The sequence below is a fragment of the Vicugna pacos genome, chromosome 16, assembly GCF_048564905.1.
Source record: "Vicugna pacos chromosome 16, VicPac4, whole genome shotgun sequence".
Taxonomy (NCBI): Eukaryota; Metazoa; Chordata; class Mammalia; order Artiodactyla; family Camelidae; genus Vicugna; species Vicugna pacos.
This window is the reverse complement of record NC_133002.1, coordinates 6,656,099-6,676,944: the sequence shown is the minus strand read 5'-3', so window position 1 is coordinate 6,676,944 and position 20,846 is coordinate 6,656,099. Positions and strand designations below refer to the sequence as shown.

The 20,846-nt window shown below is 54.4% G+C and overlaps 1 protein-coding gene across 2 annotated transcripts in view; it reads right to left on the bottom strand.

Annotated features, from left to right (window-relative positions):
• TRPV3 (transient receptor potential cation channel subfamily V member 3) overlaps positions 1 to 20,846 on the bottom strand; it is a 32,322-nt gene extending 11,476 nt beyond the window's left edge. The window contains exons 1-11 of one of the 2 annotated variants that reach the window (XM_072940328.1): positions 20,525 to 20,846; positions 19,078 to 19,198; positions 12,657 to 12,761; positions 12,408 to 12,494; positions 11,478 to 11,632; positions 10,480 to 10,656; positions 6,282 to 6,422; positions 4,176 to 4,456; positions 1,934 to 2,110; positions 900 to 1,058; positions 80 to 181 (exon numbers count right to left, since the gene is read on the bottom strand). In XM_072940328.1, the coding sequence (XP_072796429.1) occupies positions 80 to 181; positions 900 to 1,058; positions 1,934 to 2,110; positions 4,176 to 4,456; positions 6,282 to 6,422; positions 10,480 to 10,656; positions 11,478 to 11,632; positions 12,408 to 12,494; positions 12,657 to 12,761; positions 19,078 to 19,196 (1,503 nt within the window). In that variant the 5' untranslated portion in view covers positions 19,197 to 19,198; positions 20,525 to 20,846. The remainder of the gene's footprint in view (positions 1 to 79; positions 182 to 899; positions 1,059 to 1,933; positions 2,111 to 4,175; positions 4,457 to 6,281; positions 6,423 to 10,479; positions 10,657 to 11,477; positions 11,633 to 12,407; positions 12,495 to 12,656; positions 12,762 to 19,077; positions 19,199 to 20,524) is intronic. The other variant, XM_072940327.1, reaches the window with a different exon arrangement.

Genomic DNA, 20,846 nt, shown 5'->3' with positions numbered 1-20,846 from the left:
CCCCAGTGATAGTGGCAGAGCAGGGCACAACCGAAGCCAGGTTCGTGCCAGTCCGGGGGGAGCCCGGTGACCCACTCACCTCTTTCACAGAAATGCACATGGCCCAGATGAGCACGAACATCCTTCCTAGCAGCTGCAGCCACGCCATTTTGTGCGTGAGGGCCAAGGGGTGTGGCAGGGCCTGGGGAGGAAGGCAGAGGAATGGATGGGTGCGGGGTGGGGAGTAAGGAAGGCAAGGGTAGCGCCGGCTCTGGGGGCACCACGCACAGACACATGCCGAACCCTTGAGCTGGGCCAGGGGCCAGCATGAAGCCCAGTCTCTGTAAGCGTGAGCGAAGGAATGGCAGCCCCGGCCTGCTTCCCCCACCCACAGTGGGAACCCAGAATTCTGCAGTGAGATGCATGATCCGATCGGTGCTAACAATCCCTCACACTTCGTGGCATTTGTCTGTTCCACCTGTATCCGGACACCCACGGGGCCTCGTGACAGTTAAAGCCAAGACTCTGTGTCTCTTGTAATGGATGGGAAGCCAAGGCCCAGAGGGGTGGGACTGCTTCTCCAAGTGCCCTCCTCCTCTTCCCATTGCCTGTGGCGCTCGCAGCAGAAACACCCAATCTGCTGCAGATTAAACAGGGAGCCTGGGCCAGGCCTGGGGCTCCTAATCCTCCCGCCCACCTCCAGCATGGGTCAGCCTCGGGCCGAGCATCTGGGGCTTAGCTCAACTAAGTGCTGGAGATAAATTACGTGTCCAAGATACCATGGAGCAGGACAACTGCGGGACCCCACGCAAATCTCTTGGCCTCTCCGGGCCTCAGTTTTCCCATCTGCACATGGGACAGCTCCAAGCTCCTGCAGCTCTGACCACTCCATCCCCCACCTCAAGGGTATCCCCACGTACCTCCTCCTCCCGGGGGCGGTAGTAGGAGACGAGGGTCAGGGTGATGTTGTAGAAGAAATAAAAGCAGAAGGACAGGAAGAACATGTACTTGGCAAACTTCTTCCACTTCGTATGCAGCAGCGTGTGCAGGGGCTCCAGGGTCAGCATCTCGTGCCGGTTCTAGGTGTAGAACAGCACCGGTCACCAAGGAGATGAGAGGGAGGGAGGGACCATTTTCAAAGGGCCTTCATTTCCAAGGGAGCTCTGAGTCAGCACTGCCCCTGGCAGAAGGGGCCAGTCATTGTGTCCAGTGGACTGGTTTGGCTGGAAATGTTGGGAGGCTAATTTCCAGCTCCCAAGGCTCCTTCCCAATGCACCCAGACAGCAGCCAAATGCCACAGGAGCCTGGGGCTTTCGGCAAGAGGATCTGATGCACAGTGGGGAGGGAGGGCCAGAAGGGGGCCAGGGCCATAACTGCAGTTCTGGCCCCTACTGGGCCCCCCTTGACTGTGTGACCCTAGGAAAACCCCTGACCCTCTCCAGGCCTTGTCTCCTCATCTATAAAACAGATCTCAATCCCTTCCCTACCAGCTAGGCTGCCATGAGGGGCCAAGGAGGCTCTGGGAAGCAAGACTCTTGGTAAAATGTGAAGGATGAAGATCCAGCTTGTTGCCTCACTCCCCTTAAGAGCCAAAAACCTCCCACTGCCAATCCTTTCTCTTCTCTTTCAGCTTCACTGACCTCCCCGCCTTGCCTCCTCCAGAAAGGTGTCCCTGAGTGCACCAGCTGTGCACTCCCTGACCCTCATCTGGGGCCAGATTCGGGGGAAGAAGGGATTCTAAGCCCCGATCATACAGAAGCAGTAAGAGGAGTTGAGGAGGAACATGATGGAGAAGATCAACACCCCTACCACCAGGTCACCTGGGATCAAGTGGCCCCAGCACCTGCCCCAGGCCCTGCCCACTGAGTCACAGGAATGGGGGCTGCAGGCATGCGCAGCTCATAGCATGGGGTCCCACCCCCGCCACCTTCCCCAGCCCACCCGGGAGACCCACATCGATGTTGGTGTTGTAGACGATGATTTCCAGCACCGAGTTGTCCGTCGTGGTGTCCACGTTGGTGAGGTCGTACAGCGAGGATGACACGGGCCCGTAGGCCCAGTCGGTGAACTTCCTGGACAGGCTCCGGAGCCGCTTCTCCTTGATCTCGCGGCTGAGGATGTACTTCAGGATCTGGGGTAAGAAGAGGAACGACCGTCAGCTGCAGAACCGGGCTTGGGGCCAACACAGCTGGGCCCGCCCAAGGCAGACGGCGCGGGGAAGAGGCCCCACCAGGGATGGACTGAGTCGGGCCTCTGCTCCTGTCACCGTGGCCCTGGGCCCGGCTTTATCTGAAGAATGGGCGCCAATCGCTGATCTGCCATCAGTCCGGGGACTGTGAGCACCGGAGACAAGAGGTGTGAGGGCCCTGCACAGTCAGCTCACAAGTCCTTGCACCAGCTGGGGAGTCCATTCCCTGAAGATTCCAGAAAGTGACAATTTCAAGTAATAATTTCTGTTTGGCCTGGACTTGAGAAGAAGCTAGAAGTTTTTCCGGCTTCCCCATCCTACCCTCAGTCAAGACCCTGCCAGTTGAGGCTCACTGTTCTGGCCAGACAAGGGGTGATGCAAGCCGCCAGCCTTCCTGAGGGGCCTGTGGGACCCACTCCCTAGGTCAGCAGTCCTCACTCTGCTGCAAATGAGAGTCCCGAGGGAACACCGAAAAATCCCACACCACTGACAGATTCAATCCAAGTCTCTGCAGGGGGACCCAGGCATCTGCATCTAGTAGAGCTTCCTGAGCGGTTCCATAGTGCAGGGAGGATGAAGAGCTCACTAGTTCCCGACAGCTGAGCCCGGGTGCCCTAGGATGGGGGCAGAACTTCCCGGGGCACCAACTCAAGGTCCAGGAAGAGGGTTCTGTCAGGAAGGACAGCGTCAGAGCCCTCAGCTCACGTGACCCTTGGAGTTCCCATCTCATCTCACCTGGAGCCTAGTCTCTACAGCCCAGTTAGGAAGCTCCTGTGGAAAGGGTAGGTCTCCCCTTCCTGCATCCCCAGCCTAGAGGGCCCAGGGACAGGGTCTGTGTCTCAAGTATGGCTGGACCCTCCACTCCCAGCAGAGTGGCCGACTTGGGCAGCATCCAGAAAGGTTTCCAAAGAACACTGAATGCAGGAGAGAAGGGGCCAGGAAGGGTGCAGGCACCTCCCCAAGCCTGGCCACGGGGAGGGGTGGGGGACACGCTATTCTCTAGAGAACCAGGGGGGCGTGGGGCCATGCTCCATGCGGGAGGCTTCGTCCCGGGGCCCTCCCCAGGGAAAGCACACGCCTCGGAGTCCTTGGAGAAAGCCCACTTGCAACCACAAATCTGACTTCTCCTCAAACCCCCAGGAAGCCGTGTCCTTGGGGTGGGCAGGGGACGGGGGAGGCAGGCACACAATTCCTCCTGTCCAAGCTGTGCTCCATCCCCTCCTCCTCCCACAACAGAATGAAAGGGTCCCTTGTGGGCCCAGCCCTGAGCTCTGGGCTGGGACCCAAGGCCCTCAGGGCAGCGCCTCTGGCCCCCCACCCCCGTCAGCCGCCCTGAGGCTGGCACAGCTGCCATTGCTCAACAGTCCCCCACTGTCACCTCTCAGCGCCCTTCCAGAAGCCTCCCGGGAGCCACAGTCCTCTCCCAGAGTTCGAGATATGGAGGCCAAGGACGGGCTTTGCTAAGCTGTGACTCTCACCCCAACCTGAGTCTTGACCTTGAAATCTGACCAAGCTGTGGTCCCAGCCACTTAGAGAGATGTGAGCCCACCCAGCTGAGGCTTCACCAAGGCTCCGGGTTAACTTGAGTTCCTCGGCCACAATGCAAGGGCACAAAGGGCCATGAGCAGCCACACACACTGCTAGGGACCTGGCTCAAGGTTTCCACCTGACAGACAGGCTGGGGTCTCCCCAGAGTCAGGGAGCAGCAGCCCATTGGCTCTGGATCCAGAGCAGGCCTTCTGGGGCTCCTGTCCTCATGAGAGGCTGAAGGCCCCGAGGCTCAGACACTCAGCCTCTGCTTGGGTGCCTTGCCACACTGGAATCCTCAGCCTTAAGGCTCCTCCACTGGGGCTCCGGCAAGGAGGTCCCAGGACAGGAGAAAAACAATGTTAGGAACTGAAGTTGAGAAGGTGGGTCCACGTGCTGCTTCTCATGGCTCTGCGCAGTCAGCCACTCAGCAGGGCCCCTTGGGGAGTGTGCCTACAGCCCCCATCCCAGTCTCGCCCACCTCGGCCTTGCCCATCTTGGCGGCCAGCTGCAGCGGCGTCAGGCCATCATTGTTTCGCATGGTCTCCAGCTCCCAGTTGCCACTCCTCCGCAGGATCATGTCGTACATGCACTTGACGAAGTCATTCTGCGTCTTGAAGTCCTCGGCCACCGTCACCAGCGCGTGGAGGATGTTGTTTCCCCGTGAGTCCTGGGAGGTGATGTCCGTCTGCTCGTTCTCCATCAGCAGCTGCACGATCTCGGGCTGGTTGGTGCAGGCTGCCAGGGCCAGGGGTGTCTCACCTAGGGGAGGCAGAGTGCGGGGACTCGGTTCTCTCGCGGACCAGAGCGGTGATCCCCAAGTCCTAGGACTGAGGCTTCTCCAGACCATTTCCGCAGGGATGGGAGACTGGGGCTGGATCGCTGCAATAACCTCCTAGCTGGTCTCCCTGCTACCACCCTGGCCCTCCAACATGATTCTTAGCACAGCAGCCAGACTGATCCTGTTAACAAATAAGGCTCACCTTACCCAGAATAAAAGCTCGGATTCCAACAATAGCACACAAGGCCCAACATCTGACATCATCTACTCCTCTCCCCATCACTCACTTCCTCCAGCCACAATGGCCTTCTTCCTTTTCCTCAAGCACACACAAGCATTTTCGTACCGCAGGGCCTTTGCACAGTCTGTTCCCGCTGCCAGTAGTGCTGTTTCTTAGATATCAGCATCGTTTACTCTCTTACCACCTTCAAGTCTTTGCTCAAATGTCACCTTTTCAATGAATCACCCTAAGTGTTCTATTTAAAATTGAAACCCACCTCCTTCCTGCCCCAGAACTCCTGATTCCCCTTTCCTACTTTACTTTCTATTTTCTGAATAGCACTTATTATTTTCTAGCATATTACAGAACATTCTTATTTATTATGTTTATTGATGGTCTCTCTCCCATCTAGAATGTAAGTTCCACAAGAGCTAAGATCTCGACTTTGTTCAGAGATGTATTTCTACTACCTAGAACAAGACGTGGTGTATATAGTAAACAATAAAAGTTTGTTAAGAAAAGAGAAGACAGGTGACTCCCACAGGGTCACACACGGTAAGCCGTGGACGGACTCAGGCCTGGACAGCAGGTCTGCTGCTGCTGCTCCCCAGTCTCCCCCGGTACCCTTTCTTCATCCCACCTGACAAATGTTCCCAACACAGGCTCCAACCAGGTCTGACGCCAGGCAATGGACTGGACAAGACCCTGTCCTCAAGGCCACTCAGACCCATCTAGTCCTGCTGACTAAAAACCACCCAGAAAACAGGTCAGTGGTCATCTGTCAGGGGCTGGGCTGGGAAGAGGAATTGACTACAAAGTTGTACCAGGAAATTTTTGGGTGTGATAAAGCTGTTCCCTGTCCTGACCACAGTGGTGGTTACATGACTGTATGCATTTGTGGAAATGAACAGAACTGTCCATTAAAGTGGGTGAACTTCACTATATATAAATCACACATTAAAAAAATTTTTTTTTCACCCAAAACGGCCTAACTCTAATTGCTTTTGGACTCCCTAAGGTGTCAGCCAGGGAATTCTCGTCCTCTTACTTTTGACTCCCTGTTTGCAGTTCTGAGAGGCACTGGACACGGAAAAGACGCCTGAGCTGGCCACCGGGATGCCTACATCAGCTGCTTGCTACACTGGGGCAAGTCACATCCCTTCTCAGGACCTGTCGGCTGCTTTGTAAACTAGGGCTCTCCTTTGGTCTCCCTCCCAGGTCTCTGTTCCCTGAGGGCTGCTCAGCTGAAAGTCAGGGTGCCCACTAAGACCACCAGGTGACACTCCCAGAATGCCGGCTCCCCGATCCTCCCAGGTCCCCAGCTACTTCCTCCTCTCCGGTCCAGCCTGGCGGTGGGTCCGGTCCGTTCAGATAGATCCACCCCTGCCGCCTCCCTAGTCCCGGCTCTGTCCTCCAGGGCCTCGGATGCCTCTGAGGCAGCAGAGACGGGCAGGAGGGTCTCCAGCCCTCTGCCCGCCAGCGCCTCTTGGGTCAGAGGTCATGGGGCGGGGCGACCTCTCCCTCCACCGCCTTCCCGCCCCCCACCCCGCCCCCGCTTCCCCGCCCCAGGCCAGGGCGGCACCCACCGAAGTAGAAGCCTTCGTGCTGGTACTTGGGGTTGAAGAAGATCCCCTTGGCGTGGGCGTTGACGTCGGCGCCAGCCGCGATGAGCACCGCGGTGATGTCTCCCTGCCGCCGCTCGATGGCGATGTTCAGCGCCGTCTGTCCTGCGGGCCGGCCGGGGGTGGGAGGGGGCGCTCAGCGGCTGGGAGCCGGGGTGACACAACCTCTCTGGCCTTTTCCCCTTTCTGGCCTCCATACCCTCCACGGACCCATGGAGAAGTACTAGTCGCCTGTCGGGTCTGTGTCACCCAGGTACCAAGAGTCCCAGCTTCATTCTTTGCTTCAATCTTGCTGGGAAGCAAGGATTATTTAGGGAGCATCTGCTCTGTGCTAGGGTCCAGGCGCTGGGGATGCAGTGGGACACGGGATGCAGTTTTGATTCTTGTCCTCCAGAAGCTCACTATCTCACTGAGAATGAAGTGCTATGATACCCGAGGTGCAGGGGCTGTGGTGCCCAGAGCAGGGGCTCTTAACACAGACGGGTTGGGGGGCTTCCCAGAAGTGGCCTCTAACCTGGGACCACGTAAGTTTACGGAGGGTGGATGGGGCCAACTCAAGGCCTCATAAGCCAGGTGAACAGATGAGAACGTTATCCTAAGGACCATGGGAAGGCACAGAAGGCATGAAGCAGGGAAGTGACATGACCAGAGTCTTGGGTTTTGTGTGTGTGTATTTTCAGATCACTCTGGCTGCAAAATTGGAGGATGCATTAGGAGCCCAGAGTTGTGAGGGAGTGTCCAGCCCGTAGACCTAAAGATCCTTAGGAGAAATAGTCTTCGGAATGGCCTGTGGGGGTTGGGGGAGAAGGGGAGTCTCAGGTAAGATCCAGGTGTCTGGCCTGGGTGCTGGGTGGCTGGTGCCTTTGTGACTAAGAGACAAAATAGGGGAGAAGCATTAGGGAGAGGGAGGAGGGACGTTAACCCTGTTGGTGGGGCCTACAGAACCTCCAGATGGAGGGGACTGGAAGGCTAGGGCACGGGGTCTCAAAATATCCCACTAGAAGCAGCATTTTCCAAAGAGCTGCCATCATGCCACAGACCAAAAAATGAAGTCCTGGTGGGTTAAAAACTAAGCATTTTTAAAGTCTGGAAAACTGTTTATAACTGACCTTCTGGCAGGGAAAACCTTCTGAAGCAAAATCCAAAATGCAGAAACCATAAAGAAAAAAATGGACAGATTGACAGTTTGCTTACATAAAAATTAAAAGTTTCTCTATTTCAAAAGATATCTTAAAGGACAAGTGATGGGCTGGAGGAAATATCTGAGATGTATGAAAGAGGCAATGTGTGTTTCAAAGTCCACAATAGATGAGGAGCTCCCACAAATCAATAAAAAGACAAACAACCTAAAAGAGAACTGACAGAAGATTAGCAACAAGCACCTCACTGAGAAGAAGACACACCCAGCCAATACAGAGAGTGCAAGGTGTTTGGAATCACTGGTGATCAGGAAGATGAAGATTTGAACCTGAGGAGTTAACACTTTTCACCTGTTGGATTGACAGTATGTATCTTGGCAATACAATATTGGCAAGGATGCATCCTTTTGTACTCTTGTGTGTGGGGGAGAGTAAATTAGTAGTTTTTGCAGGCAAACTTGGGGCAATAGCCATTGTAATTTTAAATATGCACGTCCTGAACCCAGAGAATCCAGTTCAAAGTGCTTTCCTAAAACATGTATGCGCGGTGTAAGGGTTACAGACAAGACTATGCACTGCAACGCTGTCATCGCAAAACACTGGGAAGCACCTGGATGTCTGCCATCGACAGGGAAATGTGAAATCACCCCCATTGCAGCCGTCTTCAGACTAAGCAGGTGAAAAGGAGGCAGACTTTTATATTCTGATATGAGAAGGCACTTAAAACATATATTTAATCCCCCCAAATCAAATTGTTGAACAATACAAACAGTACAATACTATTTTATGTTAAATAGGTAGATTAGTGAATAAATAAAACTATTTCTATGTGCACATACACACTTATGTCGAAAGTCTAATGTAGTCCTCAAATGATACACACCGTAGTCATCATCTCTGGAGGGGAGAGTGGGGAATAGGTGAAGTTTTTCTGGTTTTGTTTTTACTTGATTAAGGGGGGAGGGTATAGCTCAGTGATAAGAGTGCATGCTTAGCATGCACGAGGTCCTGGGTTCAATCCCAGTACCTCCATTAAAAATGAAAATAAAAATAAAAGAATAATAATAATAAATAAAGTAAATGTTTTCACTTAAACTATCTGGATGTTTTACAATGAAACTCTAATCATGTGTTATTTATGTAATTAAAAATAAATTGGTGCCTTGAATCTGGATGATGGATATATAAAAGTTCATCATGCTATTATGTCAGTTGTAGGTTTAAAATTTTGTATGATAAAAAATTTTAATTGAACAAATTGTTAAAAGAAAAAAGTAAGTCTCTGAAGGCCTCTGATAAAATGCTTAAAAATGCATATTAGTAAAGTTGTCATTGGGTTCTCCTAGCAACAGAGGAAATATTAGCATTAGAAAGGAAATATTAGCCTCTACCAAACGGGGAAACTGAGGCTCAGAAAGGCAAGCTAACTTGCCCAAGGTGAGGAACAATGTTACTCTGCTAGTCCTGGAACCCCTAAATGTGGCGAACACAGAAGGGAGGGTGCTGGGCGATACCACTAGGGGAGGAATGGGGAGCCGGTTTCTGGGAAGGAATAAATGGCTCCTCCCACTATGCAGAGAGAGTGGGTACCTGCTCACCAGTGAGAGGCTGATTCATGAAAGAGGGAAGGAACAAGGGAAGGGGAGGCTGAGAAAGCAGAGAGATATGGATTTGCAGCCAGGGCAGCAAGACCTTAATAGAGATGTTAATCTTTGTTTATTCATTCGTTCAAAAAATATTGATTAAGGATCTCTTATGTGAGACCCCAGGGCACCAGGGAATCCACTCTGGGCAAGATAGACTCCATCTCTGCCCTCAAGGAGAACGTCTGCTAGAAGAGGCGGGCCTGTAAATCCCTGCAATACTGACAAGAAGAAGAAAGGGAACGGAGGGGGACTAAAAAGGGAAAAGAATCTGGACGAGCAAGCTTGAGACAGTGGCCTAAAGCCCCCTGGCTACAGGGCTAGTGTGAGCTCCCTCGTGACAGGCTGAGAATATTATATAGTTCATCCAGTTTCTCTGTTTGCTTTGGCTACCAGGGAGCTCTGTGTGTGCAACTCAGCACTCAGTTGCAGCAATCTCCTCTGGGTTTCCTATCCTCCCATCAATAATCTTCAGGGTTTTTTTGTAATTCTTGGCTTTTCCTTGTATATAATAAAAACACTTTTGAAAGTCTGCAAGGAGCAAATAAATAAATATAAATAAACTGACTTTCGCCCATGAGGAAAGTTAAGAGCCCAATTCAGACTCCCATCTGCAAAAAGCTGAGATGCTTAACACCCCCAGCATATCAGCAAGATGGCATCCACTTATTCCTGAGCCAATCATTTTGGCCACAAGCACCTCATAAGATCCTAACAGGATGTCTACTGACTCCAAAAACAAAGACACACCTTACTGATTATTCATAACAAATTTCCTGAGCAAAGAAACACTATCCCAAATTTGGTCTCCCTGTATCCTCTCCTGCCCACCTAAGACAGAAGCCACAAAACTAAGACCCAAATTGGGTGGTTAATAACAGTGATGATGATGATGATGAAGGTGATGTTACTAACTGTTGCCATGTATTGGCCCCGCCCAGCTCTCTAACCTCATCTCCTGCCTTCTTTCTATCACTCAGTTGTGCCAAGCTTAGTCGCAGCTTGGGCTTCCGCTTTTTTCTTGTTCTGGATCCTTCGTATTATACAAACTTCAGATCAAGGTCACCTCCCTGACCGTCCACTCTAAAGTTGTGCACCGCCAGTCACTTTTTGGTAACAATTACCTTTTTTTTTCATAGCATCTTCCATCTAAAATTACCTTTAGAGCAGTGGCCTTCATCTGTCTTATTTACCCACGTGTCCCAGGGCCAAAATTACTGCAAAGCAGCTGGTCAGTGCTCAAGATTGTTTACAGAATAAATGAAGGTGCCGGGCACCATGCTAAGTGCTGTGGGCTTCGGGGACAGCAGTGCCTGTGTGTGGCATGGCCCACCCCACTTTGAAATCCCTGCCTGCACAGCCCCTCTCATAGGTGGGTACCTTCGTAGGCCTCCTCCGTGTACTCAGCATTGATGAATCTGTCCAGGATGTCATTCTCATCAGCAAAGGCCAGTAGGATCCGCACGATCTCCTTGGTGTTGGGGTTGATGTTTAACAGGGCCTTCATCAGGCAGGTCTTCCCTGTGTCCATGGCCGTCAGCTTATGCATGAGGAAGTCTGCAGACAGGGAGGGTCACAGGATGGAGCTGCAGCATCTGGCAGTTGGGGGTGGGGGGTTGCTGGGCGCCTGCCCCTGGCCCTCCCAGCCTAAGGAGGGGAGGCTGCAGCATCAGACCTCAAGACCCTCCCCCCAGGGCCTCCGCTGCCTCCCTGCCCCACGCTCCCCGCTCCCCTCCTCTCTGTCCATCTCTTCCTCCTCAGGCCCCCTTGCTGGCTTCTCCTTCTCCTTGGTGCCTAGAGCCTTATCAGAGACCTTTTGCCCTTTGCCTTTGGCGCCTCCCCCTGGTGGGGGGCAATCCCACCCACTGTCTGGCTTCCCGCTGTCGACCTAATGCTACACGGAGCTTTCAGGGTGTACCTGAAAGCTCCAGCCCAGCAGCCCCACCCTGGGTGCCAACAAATAGAGCTTACAGCCTCTCCCTTAACTGGCTACTCCCCGGCCTCCAAGACAGCTGGGGCCCAACTAGCCACCAAGTCTCCCAGTCCAAACGGCACCACCCTGGACTCACTCCTCCCATCCTGAGTCTTTCCAATGCCACTCCCTGAAGAGCTAGTCCCCCTCCCCCAGCCCTGCTGCTAGGGTCCCAACTCTGCCTGAACAGCAGCCTTCACTTTTACCCTCATCCTCCACAAAGTAGCCAGACCATGACCATCACCTGTCTAAGCCCTTCCATGGCTCCCTATTGCCCTCAGAATCAGGTTCGACATCATCAGTCCAGCATTTAAGGCTGGAAGTGTGGCAAGGGACAGGTAGGTGGACAGCAGGAGCCAAGAAAAGGACCCCAGCCCTGCACCCTCTGCCAGGGCCAGGCACTGACCAGGCACATCACTTTCATGGCGCCACTTGCAAAGCTCCTTCAGCTCCACCAGCAGCTCCAGCAGCTCCTCCACGCAGCCCTCTGACACGGCGGCAAAGATGCGCTTTTTCAGCCGCTTCTTTTTGCACCTCCTCTCTTCTTTGGCCAGGTTTGCACTGAGGCCAGAAAATGTTTCTGACTCACCACACATGCATCCACCCCACTGCTCTCTCCCCTTCCCCCGCCAGAGCCCCAGAGCCGCTGTGCTTACAGGGCACTGCCCCGGCCCCCCACTGCCTGCACATGCCTGTCACAATGCCTGAAATCCCTCCGTTAGTGCTTGGGGCCCCGGGATCTGTGCTGTCCTGTGCCGCTCCCCTTCTAATCCAAACACAATCACATGTTATCAAACTGTATCTTTGGATCCCTGTAGTAATGACCAGGAAAGATACATGCCTAACTATTCATAGTGATTGCCTCAAAAGTATGGGATTAGGAGGAAGGGAAATTTCACTTTCATATTTTGTGTTTGAATTTTTTTAATCTCTCTGTCTCCACCCACACATCCCAGATAGGCAACTACAATCATGCACTGATGTGGATCCTTTTGTGTGTGTGTATGTGTTCTTACAAAATGCACCTTGATATGTGATGGTTATGTGTGTGTATTTTTAGTGTATGTTATGGCATTGCGTTAAGTTCTCACTCTGCTGCATGCTGTTGTTTGGATGTTTTATAACATCTAAGGTGGAGTGGGTACTACTTTGATAAAATGTAATACTCCCTTTTCCCCCGCAAATGCCCTGCACACCACAGCCTCGGGCCCAGACACTTCTCCCAGCCCTCCAGGAATGGCGGCTTCTTTCTCTTTCCTGCAGGGTCCCTGTGCCTGTCCCTCTGGACCTGCCCCGCTGGCACCTGCCTGGTGGAGGAGGGGGAGGGCCAGCTCACCTGGGACTGTTGGGATTGGACGGGGTCTCTGTCACGTCATCCTGAGGAGACTGTGGGGAGTCCATGTCGTCACAGTTGCCAGAGATGCTGTAGCGGGGTGTGGCAGGAAGAGAGAGACAAGTTTTGCAGTGGACAATGATAGCACGCCACAGCCAGGCCTGGCTGTGTGGCCCAGGGCGAGCCACTGCCAGCCCACTGGAGCCCAGGACTGGGCCGGAGCAAGGGGCTGGGGCGAGGGGCAGTACTCACCACTGCCGGATGTTGGAGTCCATAGGCTTGGAGAAGATGGGGGGAGAGGTCTTGGCGACAGTGGGGTTGGGCTCAAAGCCTTCTATCTCCAGGAAGAAGTGTGCACTGGGGGGAACACCCAAGCAAGGCCATTAGAGCTAGAGCAGGGCCTGTCCACCCACAGCTGAGGGCTCACCCCCAGCCAACTCCATGCTGGACTCCGGGCCCAAGAGGCCTCGCTTAACCTGGGGTAGGAACTGTCATCATCACCCACATTTCACACGTGGGCAGGTGAAGGCTCTGAGATCAAGCAACTTGCCCAAGGTCACACAGCAGGTAGTCAATGGAGCCAGGATATAAAGGTCTGGGTGACTCAATATTAATATTGGATATTATTATTAATTAATAGTAATACTGGATAGATGAACCCAGGGGTCTCTCCTGGGGCGGCCTAACATCAGAGGGGTGCTTTCCTGCCTGCAGCTGTCTCCAGGTACGAAGGACTCACCAGAGATGCTCAACATGGCAATGGGAGCTAGAGTCTCCCTTCACTCCAACTGCCCCTCAGGTCTCAGGTCTGAGCAAGGGCCCTGCAGGAGAGGCCACAGCCTCAGATCTACAAGGGCCTTTCCTGGCTCTTGAGAGAGAGGGAAAGGGCAGGGTCATAGCCGCCGCTCAGGTGCAGTCCCCACCCCACACTCAACCTCCTTCCATCATCACCCGCTTTATTTCAGTGGCACAGAAGACAGGCTGAGAAAGGCTGATCCAGGGCAGAGAGGGGCTGCGGGGTCAGGGGACAGGGCTGAGATCCTGGTCAAGAAGGAAGACCCGTGTAGTTTACTATACAGGAATCACACCATAATAAAGGTGTTTAAAAAAAAAGGGTGGGGAGGAATACCCAGGAAACCACCTCTCAGGCAGTGGAGGTGAGGAGCGCTGGAGAGGCCCATGAAGGGTCCACTCTCCGCCGGCACTGGGAGAAGGGAGCTGTGGGCCCAGGGCCCGTGACCTGGCTAAGCCCCAGGGAAGGGGAGACACTCACTGCCCCGTGAGAGGCAAGACACACACTGGAGATGTAGCCCCAGGTTCAGACACACCCACAAATGCAGACATGTGCTCAGAGACCAGCCTTCTCGTGACAATGAGGATGGTGAGGATCAGGCTGAGGATGACCTCACTTGCAGTAAAACCCCTACTCTACGGCCAGTGCAGCACCACCACTGGCTCTGTGACTCAGCTCTGTGACTCAGCTCTGTGACCCAGCTCAGACTATGGCCTACTCACCAGCAGGCGTCTCTCCCAAGCACCTTTGCACCTGCCTCCCTGGCCAGGCCCAGAAGAAGCAACATAGCCCCTCCCTTCTTCACAAGACCACAGAAGAGCTCCCAAAGTCCAGTGCCAGCGGAGGACAGAATAGAGGGTGGCAGGGGAGGGATTGTGGCCCCATTCCACAGATGAGGGAACTGAGGCCCAGGAAGAAGCAGCAGCTTATTCCATGATCACCACCCCCAGGGCAGAGACCACATTGGTCAGAGAAGCTGACTCCTGATGTCCAGACTCCCAGCTCACACCACTACTCACACTGTTCTGCTCTCCCCTCAGCCCTCTGGACCTATTCTCAGTCCAGCCAGCTCCAGAGGGAGGCTGCCCAACACAGCCATTTCCCAGAGTGGGCCAGGCAGGATGCAGACTGGGCCTTGCTGGGGAATGTCCCTCCTCTCCTCCCCTCCCCTCCAGGCACAGACAAGCCTGGAAGGCTCAGAGCTAGTCCAGAGATGGGGCATATGTGGGGTGAGAGCAGGGCTGGCTGATACATTGGCCCCCACCTTCCTGTCTCCTGCCTATCAAGAGGAAACTTCTGACTTGACCTAAAATCAAATCCGTCTTCCAAAAGAGAAGACAAAGGGAGGAGCCAACCCTTAGCTGGGAGCTTGATGCCTGGGTTCTAGTCTGGCCCTGCCTCTGCCTCTCCTCCTGCATGACCCTAGGTGGTCACTTGCCTTCTGTGGGCCAAGTATCTCCTCACCTGGATGGAGAATGGTTGGGCTAGATGATCCCTAAGGCGTGCACTCTGGAGTCAATGCAGCTCCAGGATCATCTGCTTACGGACTGCCCAGCTGAAGCAGACATCAGAGATCATCCAGTCGGATCACCTTTCCCTGCACTCCTGCAGTACCCCAGAACCGTCACCCCAAAGTTGTCCCCACACCACTATGGCAGCTCTGACCTAAAATATCATGGCTGAGACTTGCTGAAGATCTCCAGGCAGAACTCAACTCCCACACCTGCAACTGTTTCCCCAGGACAGTTGGCCCAGCCCCTGCCCTGCTCTCCATCCCACCCTACCTATCTGGGCTCCTTGATAGTGTATTTACTCAACAAATATTTATTGAGCATCTACAATGTGCCAGGCACTATTCTAGGAGCTGGGGATACAGTGGTAAACAAGGAGACAAAAATCCCTCCCCTTGCAAAGCTACTGTTTCGCTGGGTTGGTTAGAGTTGCCCCCAAGTGTCATCCAGGTTCTAACACAGTGAGACCATTGCTTTTCTTGCTCCAGATGACTACACATTGTCCTTTGGCTCTACGTTCTTCAATGGCAGGAACTGCAATTGCATTGTCCTAATTCTCTAGTACCCATCATTGGCCGTAACACTCAGAAGACCTAACAGTGGATGAGTGCAAGGAAGGATAGGTGAAAGACAAATGAGTGGGGAAAAGAATGACTGCTTGGACAGATGAGTGGATGGATAGAGAGATGGGTAGATGATGGATGGATGGATGGTTGGAAGCGTGCATGGATACATGGAAGGATGGATGGATAGATGGATGATTGGCTGAAGAATGAGTAGTTGGGTAGGTAGACAGGTGGATAGATGGAAAGACCAGCGAACTGGTCCAATAAGAAGACAGGCCAACACAACCTTGAACTGTAAATGTTGGGAGGCTGCATCCCTCAGGTGACTCTTTCTTGGCACTCAGTTACCCAAAGCCCTCACCTCTCCTTCCCATTCTTGTACAAGAAGATGAAGAGAGGTCCTTTGCCTCTCATCCACCTCCCCTCTTTCTCAGGCCTCCTTCCAGAGTCCACAGGGGCCTCAAGAATGGCCCAGGAAACCAGAGCATGAGTGCATCTGTCCACTCCAGGCCCGGAGACTGAGAGCCTGAGGGAGAGGAGGAAGCGTTTTCTCATCTCACAGTGAAGTCTCCTCACTCAGGCTGGGAGATCGTGCTGAGCACCGGGTGCTTACTCATCAACTCATCCTCTCCTCCTCTCGTTGTCTTGCCTGCCCCTTCACTGACTCAAAACTACTAGTGTTCTCTGCGTAGGAAACTTGGGGGGCAGGGAGGGAGGAGATGACATCTCCAAAGACCCTGTCCTCAGAGATCTCAACCAAGACATCACCCAATAACCATGCCAACCTCTTCAGAGAGGAGCTGAGCTTTGGGAGCTCAGGGGAAAGAGAAGGGTCTTGTGGTCAAGGACAGGGATGAGGAAGGCTCTGCACTCTGTCGGGGTGGGTTTAGTCTGGGTCTCGAGATGGACCGGGGGTTTAGGAAAAGCCCTAGAAGCAGAAAAGCAGCATGAAGAAATCCTCCTTGGTAGGAAAATGAAGGCTGAGATTGAGGAAGGAGGTCTTCGGTGGCTGGGAAGGAGGGTGGTGAGAGCGGGGCTGGACAGGACCCAGTTGTGGGCAAGGACCTAACTCCTGGGGCGGGGAGCTGCCCCACACCTGCCCTGCTTGCCACTGCACGTGCCACATCTCACCTGCCAGCACCAGCAGACGGCCAAGTCTTGGCCGGGTGATATCCTGGCTCCCGACCTGCAGCAGGTGCTGTTTATTCCTACCTTTGACCCAGCCCGAAAGGCACCACGACCTGCATGTTGTTAACGCAGGTGCACAGACAGCTCTGCGCCATTTCTGCTGCATTTCTATCCCTTTGAAGGCAAAGAATTATCCCTGGGCAGCCCCAGGGCTGGGGAGGAGCCGATCTCACCTGCTTTGTCCCACGAAAAGCCCAAGAGCTCTGGGCTTCACAAGCCAGCGCATCCAGGACCTTCATGACCTGTGGCTGTGTCAACACCTTGCCCAGGGCCCAGTAAGGAGATAACCATAGCTACTACCCTCAGGGAGGGGCAGGATGCTTCAGAAGAAGCTCCAGGTCCAAAAACCCCTCCCCAGCCTAGATTTCCTGGTGCCTTCAATTCCACCATTGGTACATGTTTCCTTAGTGATCAGAGTTACCTTCTTTATTTACATTTCATTTTTTCTTTTCTTTTTATTTCTAGACCTGAGTCCTATACTCAGTTCTGAGGGAGATGCCCAAACCTTTGGGGTCTGGGGAGAAGTAGGCATGTGAGGGCCCTCAAAGAGCCTTGGGAAGGGAAAGGGCCACGACTGCATGAGACCAAGGTCACACCTCACACCGGGCCCTTGGCTGGGCCAGGGCCATAGGCAGAGCTGACCCTGGAACTAAGTTCATGAAATGGGATGGGCTCAGGAAGGGCGGCCTGACTGCTGGGCAAACCTGGGATTTTCCTGAAACTCTGTCCTCAGTCCTTCTCTGAGGTCCACACCTCCCCTGGGAAAGGAAGAGGGCAGGGAAGGAGGAAGAGAGGCAGGAGGGCAGTGTTTGGTGGCTTAAAGGTATCTCTGCTCCAGGAGACTGTATAGCTCAGTGGTAAAGCGTGTGCTTAGCGTGCATGAGGTCCTGGGTTCAATCTTCAGTACCTCCATTAAAAATAAATAAATAAATCGGATTACCTCCCCCTCCCCCCAAAATAAAAAATAAATACCTCTGCTCCTATCCAGACAAGCCCCCCAGACCCAGGTTGCCCCAGCAGGCCCCTCAAGACCTGTCTGATCTCCCCACCAGATTTTCTCTCCTGCGCCCTAGGATGGAAATTCCACCTGAGTGTCTCTCTGGATATCCCTCTGGCATGTTCCTCCTGACTATGCTCCTTCTCCTCTGAAGTGCCCATGTCAGAGATGGCCCTGTCATCCCTCCAGGTTCCCCCACTGGTCCTCCTTCTCCCTCCCCTCCTCCACGATCCTAGTACCTTTCTGATCTGTGCCCGCTTCTCCATGCCTCACCAGCAGGATCACCGCCAGTCACCTAACAGACCCCTCCAACCCAGCATCCACACAGATCACCCAGAGTATCCTTTCCGAAATGCAAACCTGGCCATGCCCTCCCTCTCACACTAAATCCCTCTATGGCTCCCTACTACCCCCAAGTTATTCCAAGATGCAGTCCTCATGGGACTCTTCTCTGCAAAGGCTCCCCACATCCAGCATGTTAGCCACGTGGGGATTCCCCAAGCATCTGCTTGGGATGCCCTATCTCCTCCTGTCCACCTGCCAGCATCCACTGTAACACCACCTGCCCCTCCTTGGGCCCTGCCCCACGTAGTTTACCCTCTCTCCAGGTCACTCCCCACATTCTCCCTGGCAACCCTCTCACCAGCCGGACTCTGAGCAGAGGCAGGAGTTCTTTCTGTCTGTGTCCCAGTCTCCCCAGCCTGTGCGCACAAAAGTCCTCAGCGATTATTACTTGAACCAATGGAAAGCAAAGCACCAGGCTCACCTCTGGCTCAAGAAGGGCAGAAGCAGAGGAGCAGGGCAAATGGGCCAGCTGAGACCAGAGGACCCACGGAGGGCCCAGGGAAGCACAGCTGGGGTGGAGGAGGGGCATTCAGGCTTCAGGGGCACCAAATCAGCTGAAGGGGCCGGGGGACTTCAATGGGGGCAGCTCAGAGGCCAAGTGTGACCCTGAAGAAGCAATTTCTCTGGTCCCAACTCCTCCATGTCCCCAACGGAAGTAGTTATAACCATAAATATCCCATCCCTGACCAGTTCTCAGGGGTCCTGGGGAGTGACGGTGACAATGATGAGAACGAAGACAAAGTTCAAGGTGACAAACACTATCAGTGCCAACCTGTGCTGGACACCGTGCTGAGCACGTTGTTGACACAATTGCAATTAACCATCCCCCTGTGAGCTAGTGTCCCCATTACAGGTTGGGTTAGAGAGCTTGATTACCTGGCTGGGCACACAGTGGATACAAAAGCCCTCAGTGGGTGAGAAAAATGTACCCAGCACGTGGTCCCTCCCACCTTTCACCTTCTTGTCTCAGGATGGCTCCAGCAAGCCCTTGCCTCTCCCTGGAGCCTTCCTGAATGCGTCTGCCTCAGTGCCCTGGGCCCCTCTGGAGCGGCCTCCCTGATGATTCCAGCTGTCCTGATGTCCTCACCTCGGCCCCGGAGTATGCAGTGCTGTTCCCCCTACCCTGATCCCCCAGTTATACTGGGCTGAGCACCAGGCTACCCAAGATGAGACTGAGTCTCAGGTCCGCCCCAGGCAAGGGCTCCCTGCAGGTGGGCGCCAGGCTCCTCCTGTGCCCCTCACAGCGCAGCACCCAGGCCCCAACCCGCCCTACCTCTTCTTGGTGGGGGTGATGTCTGCCGGCCTCTTCTCCTGCATGATGGCAGGACTCCCACTGGCAATGGTGGCTCTTCTGCCCATGAAGGGCACCATCTCCTTGGGGTGGGCGTTCATGGCTGGAACACAATCACAAAGCAGGTGCTCGGGTTGAGGGGACATGGAGGAACTTCAGAAGGGGCTTCAGACCCCTGTGTTCACACCCCCTGGGACAAGGAGCTCACTCTGCCTTCCCAGAGACAGGGAGATTGTCCCCACAGCTTCCCCTGCTCCTGTGGGTCCTAGGAGAGCCCAGCAGAGCTTCTGGGTAGAAATCACCGTGACCTTGACCTCTCCCCAGCCATCACCCCCAGCCCCACCAATCTCCAGGGGGACTCATCAGTATTAGCTTTGCTGTTTCAATGTCTCTCCCAGGTTTTGTGTTCAGAATTCTCCTGGACGGAGGAGGACTGTCACCTTCTTTACTCTAGACACTATGCACCTAGTGACACAGCCTCAGGCTTCTCTGGCTTTTGAATTTCTCAGTCCCCTGGTGCTCTCTGCAGCTAACACACTGATCATCTTTCTCACCCAAAGCTGGCTATAACCAGCCTCATGGCTGGCTGTCCATTGGACTCCCTTGTCACCTGGAGGGAGCAGCTGAGCCTCACCCCTCTCCATCCAGACCTGCTTTGCTGATGGGCTGGATCCTGTGTGGGGCTTGAAGGGAAGCACCGGGAAGTGGAACAGGTATGTCTCCCAAGGACCCTATGTCTCTCACCCAAGACAGCTGGCTGCTCCAGCCTCTCTGCCCTGGCCAGTGAGTGCAGGACAGCCCTGGGCAGCTGGGACAGGAGAGGGGCAGGAGAGCCTGGCTGGGACTGCAGCAGCTGTCATTAGCTCCCTGAGTCACCCTGTAAACCTGCGTTCTCACCTGCTGGACTCTCTCACGGGCCTGGCCCTGGGACTGGGCTTCCTCACCTGAGAAGGGCCTCCCAAGTCCTGGTACTGACTGGAACGGCCTCTCCTGGGAGACAAACCAGGCCCTGGGGGCCACAGGCCACCTCCCCCCACCCCATAGCTTGCTGGCTCAGCCCCTGTGAGATGCCTGGGCCCCATCGCTCTGGGGCCACCTCACCCCATCCTGAGCTCCCATCACGTTGCTGCCCCAGAGAGCCACGTCCCTGGGGCCTGCTCGGGAGACAGGATCCTCCCCGTGACTGTCCTCCCTCCCCGAGATCCCCAAACCTCAGGGACAGTTTCCCAGTCCCTCGGAACCTGTGCTCTCACACAGTCCCTGTGGCCAAGAGCTCACATCCAACTTTGTTTCTCCTGTTAGAGACCCAGGCTCCCTCCCAGCCTGCCCCAAGGCCTGTCAGCAAAGGGCAGACATGGCCCAAAGGGTCCTCGTTCAGGGCTTCCTGGGGCCTTAGAGGGCACTGGTGGCCTGTGCAGCGAGGACTCACCTGGTGAGGCCTGGGTGGTGGTGGCTGCCCCTGTTCTGAGATCACCGCATGTCCTGGGCCCAAGGACCCCCAGTGGGACTATGGCTGAGGCTGCAGGAGGCTCTCATCATAGGCAGAAGGGTGGCTGGAATGAGGTGTCAGAAGTAGAACTGGCTGGGCCACCTGCCCTTGGCGCCAGGCAGGCCACGCCCACCAGCCACAGCTGCAGTGCCCGCCTACCACCCACGTGCCCTGCCTGAGTCACCCCCACACCCACAGGGCAGCCTCACCTCAACCCAGGAGAAGGCAGAGGGGGTGGCAGCTGCCAAGGCTGAAGTTCTGG